Genomic DNA, 10681 nt, shown 5'->3' on the forward strand with positions numbered 1-10681 from the left:
ATTTTTTGTGAAATTGTGGATGTGTTTCTGTCCCTCCAACGTTTTATACAAGTAACGGCACACCGTGCGCATGGGGTTTTAGTGGTTCCCCAAATTGGTCTCCAGAGCCCTGCACCGGCGAGCCCTGGTTAGAGAGCCGGTAGGGCGCCCTTCAGACCCACTGACTCAGGGCGCTAGGGTGAGCCCGGCAGCACCCCACGAGCACGTCGTTGATGCTCCTGCGCGCTAAATTTTGAGAGCCATTGACTTAGATAAAAGGAAAACTAGCCTCAAAACAAAACAAAACAAAACAAAACAAAACCACTTTTGAAGTGCCCCAATCCCCGGGTTCCGCATTCCCTTGGATGGCCCGGGAGGGACTCTCACAGCCTCGGAGCAGCAGGGCGGCGACCCCGCAGTCCCGCACAGGTCAGAGCCCGCTCCCCGCCGGCGAAGGCCGCGCGCAGGGGCCTGTGGCGCGGGTATCCGGCGGCGGTGGGGCGGTGCGCGCGGACGGCGTGGGGCGGCGGGCGGGACCGGAGGAGGAGCGGGACGTGCTCCCGGGCCCCGCGCGAATGGCCTCCGGCAGCTCTGGGCTCGCTTCTCTCTCCGCTCGCCCGCGCGTCCCCGCAGCGTCCCCGCCCGAGACTCGGCGCAAGCGCTCGCCGAGCAGCTTTCGGAAGCGCCGAGAAGCGAGCATGCCCGGCAGGGCCTGGCTTCCGACCAGGACTGGCGCCCGGGGAGCCCTGAAGTTTTAGGAAGGAAGGGAGAGGAGAGGGAGACACCCACGCTCGCGGCTGGGCGCGCGGCCGGCCGCCTCCCAGCTTCCCCACATGCGGGTTGGTCTCAATTGCGCCTCTGCCCCGCGTATTTCCTGGGCCGCTGCGACAGCCGGGAGGAGCTCGCTCTGCGACCCTCCTTGGGCAAACCGGTCAGGGCCTGGGGACTAACTTTACCGGCCGAAGAAAGACTGCTCATGCCGGTGTCAACGAAAGCTGAGCGAGGGTTCCTCCAGGAGCTCCGGAGGCAGGGCCGCCGCGGGCCCTCCTGGGGTGGGAGGGAGGTGACAGGGCTCCCCAACTTGCAGAAGCCATCTCTCACTTTCCGCCGGAGTGTTTGGAAGCCCCGCCCGCGCGCTCCAGCCCCGCGCCGCCTCGCTTCCAGGTGTTCCTCGACCGCCCCGCCCCAGGTCCTCCCCGGTCACCCGCAGGTTCAATCCCGAGGTGGCCTGGCCGGGAGCCAGCCCCTGACCCGCATCCTCCTCCCACTCCGCCCAGGCGGCCGCAGCTAAAACCCCGAGGCTCCCACGTGGAACTGCGTTCTTATAAGGAGCCCCGGGTGCGCGTTGTTCGCGGTCTGCTACTCAAGGTGTTAAGACTCGATACGTCTTGAGACGGAGATTCGCGGCCCAGATAAGTCCGGAGGACAGGCGGCTTCATGGAGCCCCAGGGGGCGCATCTGCTAACTTTGGAGGCGCAGGGACCCGCGCCCTTGGAAGACCCCCCGCCAGCCCAGGACATGCACTCCGCGGGGATCCTCTCCATGGAAGGTGGCAGGGACAGCGGTGACACAGAGGACTCCCGGAGCCGCGACGCCAAGCCCTGGTTCCCCGAGGAGGAGGCTGCCCTCCGGGAGCAGGAGGATCTGCTGGAATGCCGCCGCCGCGCGCGCTCCTTCTCGCTGCCCGCCGACCCGATCTTGCAGGCAGCCAAGTTCCTGCAGCAGCGACAGCAGCTGGCCCTGGAGCTGGGCGCGGAGGGCGGCGAGAGGGCCGAGGACGCGCCGCACAGCACGGGTGGCTGCTGCGCCAAGTGCAAGAAGCGGGTGCAGTTCGCGGACGCGCTGGGGCTGAGCTTGGCCAGCATTAAGCACTTCAACGAGGCGGAGGAGCCACAGGTGCCGCCAGCCGTGCTCTCCCGTCTCCGCAGCTTCCCCATGAGCGCGGATGACCTGCAGCAGTTCCCTAGCCTGCTGGCCGCCGCTGCCGCGCCCCTTTCCGCGCCGCCAACACGGCTCCGTCCGGTCTTTGAGCTTCCCGGCCCCGACGCCTTGGCCGAGCGCCTCCGGCGGCAGCGCGTGTGCCTGGAGCGCGTGCACTGCTCGCCTTGGGGCGCGGAGGTGACGGGCTCCGGCCGGGTGCTGGGCTGCCCCGGGCCAAGGACCGTGGCCGTTCGCTACACTTTCACTGAATGGCGCTCTTTCCTGGACGTGCCCGCGGAACTGCAGCCTGAGCCAGCGGAGCTACAGCTGCAAGAGGCGCCAGCGGGAGAACCTGGGCCCGGCAGTGTGGAGAAGGAGCCGTGCGCAGAGCGCTTCCACTTCTCTCTGGGCCTGCCCCCGGGTCTGCAGCCCAAGGAGGGGGAGGAGATGAACGCTCCGGATGTAGCTGTCCACTTTGCAGTCTGCTACCGCTGCTCGCAAGGCGAGTACTGGGACAACAACGCGGGCGCCAACTACACGCTACGCTACGAGCGCCCGGCTGACGCTCTCTGAGCGGTCCGAGCGCGCTTCCAGGGACTGTGGGAAGGGAGCTGCGCCAAGTGACTTGCCTGGACGCCCTGCTGAGCGTCGTCCACCTTGAGTGAAGGGATCATGGAAGGAAGGGAGGGAGCTACTCAATAGTAAAGTCGCACCCAGGCGGATTCTGCGAGCAAGCCTGGTGAGCCCGGGCAAAGCACCCAACCTCTGGCCCTTGTTCTCGTTGTTCAGAATTTCCTGGCCGGCCTCTTGACTTCTAAGGCAGAGACAGAATGGAAAGAAATCCACAAGACTCTCACCGGTAGATTTCTCCAAGAAAAAGGCTCCTGACCCCTGAGCGAGGCTCTAAGACCTTGGGAAGTGTTTTTGACTGTAGACATCGTGCTCAGCTTGCTCGAGACCACTCAGGTCTCAGCGGAAAAGACGAAGCATCCTGCCACATCCCTCCAAAGGAAGGTGCTGGACTGTGGGTGTTCGCGGGAGCCTTCCCTCGGGGCTCTTTCTCAGAGAAAATCGGATGGGGCCTTGGCCCGCTGTCCTTTGCTCTTAACAGGACTCTGGGAGGCGTTTGTCCGGCCTTGACATTCTTTACTTGTGCCTTTGTACAAATGTGCTTTTAAAAAGTAAAAGCCGCTTGCACACCCTTTATGCTGCACTTTATAATTCAGCTCATGGGGTTTTGGGAGGTCTTGGCGGGTAGGCGAGCTTCCTCAGCTGATGACGTGTGCAGTTTAACAGTAGTTAAGCAGTGGTAATTCTGAATTTCCTTACTTCGATCCCTCCTGTCAGTCGTAAAGGCCCAAATTTCTCAGACTGAGCAAAAAATATTCTTTAATATGTTTCGTGGCAGGGTCTGTCCCCCTCCAGAATAAGTGAATTGAAACGTCAGAGTAGTAATCCGGTGGGCCTTGGCTACGGGAGCTCGTCCCCAACCCCCTTCGTGCAGGCAGAGCACAGAGCTTGGGTTCTTCCAGGCCATTAGCAGTCAGCGAAGCTGGACCCAAGCTCAGCGGATGGAGGATGAAAAGTTGGCCTTCTGTCCCACTCGGAGCCACAGCGGGTAGCAGTGATGTGATGGATGATGAAACGTACCCAGCGAGTAAATGCGCTTATCCAGCTGGGTGCCCCGCGCACACACGGCAGGACTGGACTCGGATGTGGTCACCCTTCATTCACTGCTGATGGCTGTGGATGTCCAGATGGGGCGGCCGTGAATGAGCAGGACGAGTGGGCATCCTGGGTGAGGGCTCCGTTTCTTTACCCCTCGGTCATCCCTTGGTAATTCATTGGTCTTTCTTTAGTTTTTACATTTTCTTGCAATGACTGGTACCACACACTTGTTTTGTAATGGTGATCTTTACGGGGTGGGGAGGGGGTGAGTGGGGGGCGGGGGTATGGTTTCGCTGTGGAGTAAGGGTGGGTCAAATTCAGCCTGAAGCCTGTTCCTGTAGGGCCTGACAGCTAAAAAAACGATTTTCACATTTTTAAACATTTGGAAAAATTCACAAGAATACTATTTTTTGACACATGAGAATTATATGAGATTCAAATTTCAGCGTCCATAAGTGAGGTGTTATTGGAACATAGCGGTGGATCTTCATTTACATGTATTTATGATGGTTTTTCTGCTACAAGGGCAGAGTTGAGTAGATGCAACAGAGACCATATGGTAAAGCCTAGAATATTTACTCTCTGGACCTTTACAGAAAGTTTGCCAATCCCTGCTCTAGAGAAGCAGTATTTTTTAAACACTATATGCTGAGAGTTATACCTAATAAAGTAGGTAAATGGTACACTTTTTATTTTAATTTAATTTAATTTTTTATTTTTACCTGAGGGCATGCTTAGAGAGCAGAAGGAGGGGGGTGAGAGAGAAGGAGGGAAACATGGATGTGAGAGAGAAACAAATCTGTTGTCTTTCTTATGCGGAGGAATGGTCCTGGAACCTGGGTGTGTGCCCTGATCATCAATCAAACCCTCAACCTTTCAGTCTTCGGGAGGATGCTCCAACCAACTGGGCCACACTGGCCAGGGAAAGGAGTTAAAGTTTCATAAAAATGTGCCACTCGAACTATAGCTCCTTTGGGTAAAGGCAGAACTATTTACATTACTCTTAGTAATGTTCATTAGAATAAATACTACAACATCAATGTACAGTTATTCCTGTACTGGGGAAGGGAATTAACCTGTTGCCTTCTTTCATCTGTTAACCTAAAAATAAAAAGGCCTTTCGAAGTGAATGCTAATAAGCATTTCTTTGAGATCAAAGAGCAGCTGTTTGGGATGCGCTGATTCAGGCAGAAGCCCAAGTGGTGTTCTGGTCAGGAGACAAAGGCAAGGGTATTTATGAGAAGGGGAAGAGAAGCCGTTACATCAATAGAAGGAAGGCATTTCTATTGGTGCATAAATGTAACACAGGGATGCTCATTTTACACAATTTTACATTTTTGGTCTTGTAGTCATAATAACTACTTTCTTGTTATCTTTGCAAACTGCTCTTTGGGGCACAATGTTGCTTTGGGCTGAGTCTAAAGGTTTATTTTGCCCTGTTTTAATATTTCACAGGTTTGAGGTGTAATACATGCAAGGCAGCTTCTCTGGCACGGCAGCTTTGGCTCCATTTAGTATTTTTTTGGACACATCTAAGAAATAATAAATCGGTGCATCTGAAATGTAGCATCCATCTAAATTAACGTCAAGCTACAAAAACTGCTACATATTTTTGTACCTCAAAATGAGCATCTTAAGCTATAGAAATATTTAGTTTGAACTCTGGTTTAGAGACATCCCTTTTGATTGTAGTACTGTCAAAGTTATTACTCATGGAAAAAATTTTAAATAGTAACTTATTAGTGTGAATTATTATTTATACTTGGAGTAAAATAGATTAAAAATAGTCACATAGATGACATAATGAATTTTTAACTAACATTCTTTTTTAAAAGATTTTATTTATTTTTTAAGAGGGGAAGGGAAGGAGAAACAGGGAGAGAAATATCAATGTGTGGTTGTACCTCGTGTGCCCCCTACTGGGGACCTGGTGCACAACCCAGGCATGTGCCCTGACTGGGAATCGAACTGGTGACCACTTGCTTTGCAGTCCAGTGCTCAATGTACAGAGCCACACCACCCAGGGTGAATTCACATATTCTTACAAAAACTATACCAATTAAAATAAGCAATTATTAGAATTCATTTTTTTTGTTCCTAAATACAAAAGTAGTCTTTTCATATGTCTGGTATACCATTTCTTTTTGAATAGTGCTTTATTATATAATAACAACATGTCCATACATTGAATATTTTTCGTATGTATTTATGAATACATTTTAATTAAAAAGTGTTGATAATGTATATAGCCTATAACTCAGATTGAAAAGCTGGTATATATGGTAATAATGCATTTGAGTTATTTAAAATTAGGATCCCAATATAATAATCAAAATAAAATCCTTTTGTCTGGTACCCTTTAAAATGGAAAGTCATGAAATCTAGAATAAAATAGATGAGAAATGGGTTTTTAGGAGGTACGCAATGCCAGCTGGTACACTCATGTACAGCAACTTTCCTATTCTCATAAAAAACTTTTGATTTTCAAAAGTATATTTTGTAATTCAAACCATTAATTTTAAAAGTTCTTATTTTATAACAAAACAAGTGTCAAACATGCCTGTTAAGAAAGGAAACCTAGCTTTGCTCTCCCCCAAATCTTGGGGAACAGCTTTTTTAAGGTTCAGAATTATGTAAAATATGTTGAACAGCCCAGTCTTTCTATACATGATTATAGCAAAGTGCCAACTTTTCGTTATAGACTGATAGCAAACATTTTGTAAAGAAATGCAAGGAAATTAAAGTAGGCTTTATTTGTTTTCTGAAAAGTTAATTTAAAAGGAAGTGGCAATACTGACCAGAGTAAGAAAATATTTAAGAGTACAGTTTCTGAATGGAATGAGAGCACCCATACTCACCCCAAAAGCAAAATTCTCACAATGAGGTGAATTACTGCTGTTGCTGTTTGCAGAAATATTTACCTCAACTTGAATAAAGGAGGATCATTCTGCTTAAAACATAATAGCTTAAGCATCTTGCCCAGTTCTAGTGATCAAAAACAAGTTGTCAGCTCATTTGATGACCCTGGCTGCCACCAGAGAGATTCCAGTTTCTCCCTATGGGCAAGTGGTCTGGGGATGGTGCATGAAGTGGGTCCCTACCTCACGTGTCTCTGAAGCAGTGGCTGGGAATGTGGCCATCTTCGTGACACCAGCTGTTAACACTGAACGTGTTTAGGTATGGAATCATGGAGGCCAGAGATGAAGGTATTGGTTTTCAATTGCTTTGGTTGTCACCTGGGTTAGAGTCAAAGATGAAGAAAATATGTTAGTCATAATCTGAAGGCCTGGCTGCCTGTAAAGCAAGTTCCAGGGGAAATGTTTAAAAATACACTTTGCACCCTGGCTGGTGTAGCTCAGTGGACCAAGTGCAGGCCTGCGAATCAAAGGATTGCAGTTCGATTCCCAGTCAGGGCACATGCCTGGGTTGCAGGCCAGTTCCCAGCAGGGGACACATGCAAGGCAACCATACATTGATATTTCTCTCCCTCTTTCTCCTACCCTTCCCCTCTAAAGATAAATAAATAAAATCTTAATTTGCTTGACAGAATAGACAAATGTACCAGGGGAAGCTCCCTAAAACCTGGAATTCATTTATAAACAATTGTGTGTTTATTCTGACATGTTTAAACTTCAGTCGCCTTCAAAGCACTCTTCATCTGATGCAATATACCTATCAAGACATTTTTTCCACTGCTCAAAACAGTTTTTGAACTCATTAATTATGATGCCTTTTAATGCTTCATTTTTTGTTTCACCTCCTCCACATCGGCAAAACTCTCCCTTGGAGAGCATTTTTCATCTGGAGAAACAAAAAAAAAGTCGCTTGGGACGAGATCGTGTGAATAGGGTGGGGATGGGGGGGTCATGCAGTTTTTGGTCAAAAACTGCTGCACACTCAGTGTGGTGGAGGCAGGTATGTTCGTAAATCACCCATCATGAAATGGGCACATGCTTTCAAAGAGTTTTCCAAAAAAAATTCACTGAAGTCAAATGCCTCTCACACAATACCAGCTGGTACAGTGATACAAATGGGTTCCTAGAACACTCACCTGGATGGAAAGCCTGTACTACAAGGGGCCTTCCCTCTAGAAGATAATTCTGTTTTTTTGGGTTCTCCCCTTATTGCTATTTAAGCAGAAAACAATGGTAGCTTAAACAATAACAATAGTCAAAAGACATTCAGTTTCTGCCTTTTGCTTTAAAGATAATGTCACTAATACACAGTCATAAGATATTTAGCTGAATCTTGGTTCTTCAACCAGTCGGATTAGCGGCCACTGTGAGGAAGGCACAGACAAGATGATGCCAGGAGCTGAACTAATCAAAGGAAAACCGTGGAGGCTTACACAAGAACTAACTAATCAGTTTCACCTTCAACCCCTAACACCTAATCCCCAATGTCCGCCTTTAAAAACCCTTGATTACGCTGAAATAGAGAACAAGTGGGCAGCGACCAGAGGGGAGAGGGAAGGGAACTTAAGGGGAAAAAGGGGGAGGGATTTTGAGGAACAAGTATGAAAGACACAGAGATGAGGACTGGGGAGGGGGGAATGGGAGGGAGGGGGGAGACCGGGCGGGGGGGTGGGGTGGGATGGGAGAAATAGATTAAAAAAAAAATGTACTTGAAAAGTAACTAAATAAAATTAAAAAAAAAAACAAAACCCTTGATTAAAAACCATCTGAGAGTCTGGATTTTGAGTGCCAGCTCCCTGTCCTTCTGGCATGGTTCCCTGCCAATAAACTGCTTTATTTCTCCACCATAAAACTCGGTGTTCAGAGTTTGGCTCTGCTGGACATCCGGGCAGAAACCCTCCTAGGTTGGGTGGCACGTGGAAAAAAGTTTCCCCTCAGGACTGCCAAGTCTAGGAATCAAGGTGACTAGCGGGTGCCAAGACCTAACTAGGGAGACCAGAATCCTTCTCTAGGGAGTGGATGCAGGACTCTGGGAGCCCAACAAGCTCTGGGGACACCAAGGCATCTTTGTCCCGGGGCAGCAGGGCCACCACAGCCCTGGCAGCCTTCCCGCAGTACCCAGGTAGTGAGGCAGGGACCATGAACCTTGGCCCTAGGGACAGGGAAACTTTCCTCTGTCAGATGGGCTGTGGGCTTCCACCTGACCACACCTTCACCTGCTCTGCCCTTCCTTCTGCCATGACCACGGCAGGGCTTCCTCTTGGGCCCACCCACAAGATCAGCTCATGGCGAAGCAGACACACTTCTGCTCATTTCAGTTTTGGAGTTTTAATATTGGATTCTTTGTACATCTTTTCACAAGTTTTCTGTACTTCTGCTTTTTAGCATAAGTTTTTGCATATTTTAGTATGTTAATTTTTTTCATTCCCTAACTCAGTTGTGTTTTTTAGAAGCATGTGGCTTGGAGCCACTTAGAGTGTTGTGATCTATGTTACATGTGCTTTGTCAGGAGTTCAGGAACAGCCTTGGGGGGGCGGAGTGGATGTTTTGCTTTTTTGTGGCATCATGGAAAAGAATCAGACGTGTATTTTTTGGTTCACACAATGGGACACAGTTTTGTAGGTTAAAAGAGAGCACTGTGATGTGTGGTAACTTAAAAAGCAACCTTGACAGTGAGCTTTTTGCAGTCCAGCCTTTGCCCAGCCAATCACCAGGATGCCAGGGCCTGGACAATCTCCAGGGGTCAGGCATGTGCTCTTTGCAGCCACAGGGGCCAGGGGATGGGTGCAGGGTGGAACCTGACAAACTGGGTTCAGCACAGTGCTTCACCTTTCCTCCTACAGAGCGGTCCTCGCCATCTGGTTAGATAAGCGGGCCTGTGTCTGGAAGCCCTGTGGGAGAGACTGACCCAGGTTTCTCCTCTGGACTACAAAACAGACCTTCTGCTCAGTAACCTGCAATCTTGTTCCTCTGTGACTCCCCTTAGCTGATTGGGAGACTATCACAATATAGCCGTAAATGGTCTTTTAATGCTCCAAGGGCTGGTTGTTGGACTGCTCAACACTATAACTTTAGGTCATTAGGATCTAAACTCTGTCTTTTTGGTAGACTTTACATTTGCATTTTGTGGAGTTAATCCTTTGACCTGGGCCGTCTGTGAGCAGATGAGCAGACAAATTTTGGCAATGAAAGGCCAGAATCACATTTCAGTTGAATGTAGATTTTTTTTGAGATGGCACAGATCAAGGGCTTACTTTTAAGATGTGCTAGTGAGATCTGCCTAGAGAATCTAACAGGAGAATAGAAATCGATTTAAGTCAGGAGTCCAGAGCCAGTTCAACTGGAACAGCTACAAACATCTCTGGAAAGCAAAGATACTTTAGAGTAAGTAACTTACAGATATTTAAAGATATTAGTCCAGTATAATCTCTCCATTATTATATTTACTCAAACGCACTCATATTGTTGGCATTGCTCTGATCCTTTGAAACTGGTTCTCTGAAGTCATTTCCCAAGTAGAGTCAACAGCACCCTAATGTATCCTGAAATGGGAAATTCAGTCTGAAAATCTGAATTGAATCAGGATTGAAAGCAGGTGGATTTTGTGAACTAAACTCGAAACATTTAATCATCAAGATGAGAAATTCATAAGCACGTCCAGCAGAGGCTTTCCTGGAAATAGCGAACTCACGTGGTCCTGAGGAAGGATGCGTCCCCCCAGCAGAAGGGCAGTCTATGGCCGTGGGAGACCCAGTCTGTAAAGGGGTTGCTCTGTATTGCCCTCTCAAGGGCAAGAGGTTTCGACACCTCAGGCCTCGACATCTTTGGGTAAAAAACCCTTGTTATCAGGAAGCTGTTGTGGTGCAGTTGAAGTGGTATCTTTTTATACCCTAAATAGGGAAAGAAGTATTTCTCAGAGAGTTAAGCTTTTTTGTCCTGATTTTTACACTACTTAAAACGAAATGTGAGTTTATATTCAGAACTACTTTAAATGGTTCAGAGCGTTCTATTTGTATGTTCCTTTAAGTTTGTTTAAAGGGCAGTTGTGTTTTTATGCACAGACTTCAGGCTTGTGTTTTGATGTTACCTTTCTCACCTGAAAACCCCCAAAGCCTGGGCATCGCCCATGTCACAGCTATGTGCAGGCTGCAAGATTAGCGAGGTTTAGTTGTTGCATTAGAATTGTGAATTTATAAATC

At 48.7% G+C, this 10681-nt stretch overlaps 1 protein-coding gene across 1 annotated transcript; it reads left to right on the top strand.

Annotated features, from left to right (window-relative positions):
* Positions 1 to 1289: 1289 nt before the first annotated feature.
* On the top strand, positions 1290 to 3812 carry PPP1R3G (protein phosphatase 1 regulatory subunit 3G). The gene has a single exon (XM_037137842.2). It carries the CDS (start codon positions 1417 to 1419, stop codon positions 2470 to 2472), a length of 1056 nt encoding a protein of 351 aa, XP_036993737.2. The 5' UTR covers positions 1290 to 1416; the 3' UTR covers positions 2473 to 3812.
* The last annotated feature ends 6869 nt before the right edge of the window (positions 3813 to 10681 follow it).

The sequence above is a fragment of the Artibeus jamaicensis genome, unplaced genomic scaffold (assembly GCF_021234435.1).
Source record: "Artibeus jamaicensis isolate MK-2021 breed Jamaican fruit bat unplaced genomic scaffold, CSHL_Jam_final contig_335, whole genome shotgun sequence".
Taxonomy (NCBI): domain Eukaryota; kingdom Metazoa; phylum Chordata; class Mammalia; order Chiroptera; family Phyllostomidae; genus Artibeus; species Artibeus jamaicensis.

What these genes read in the sequence shown, in the direction of transcription:
- PPP1R3G (XM_037137842.2), top strand. Translation starts at nt 1,417, where the DNA reads ATGGAGCCCCAGGGGGCGCATCTGCTAACTTTGGAGGCGCAGGGACCC.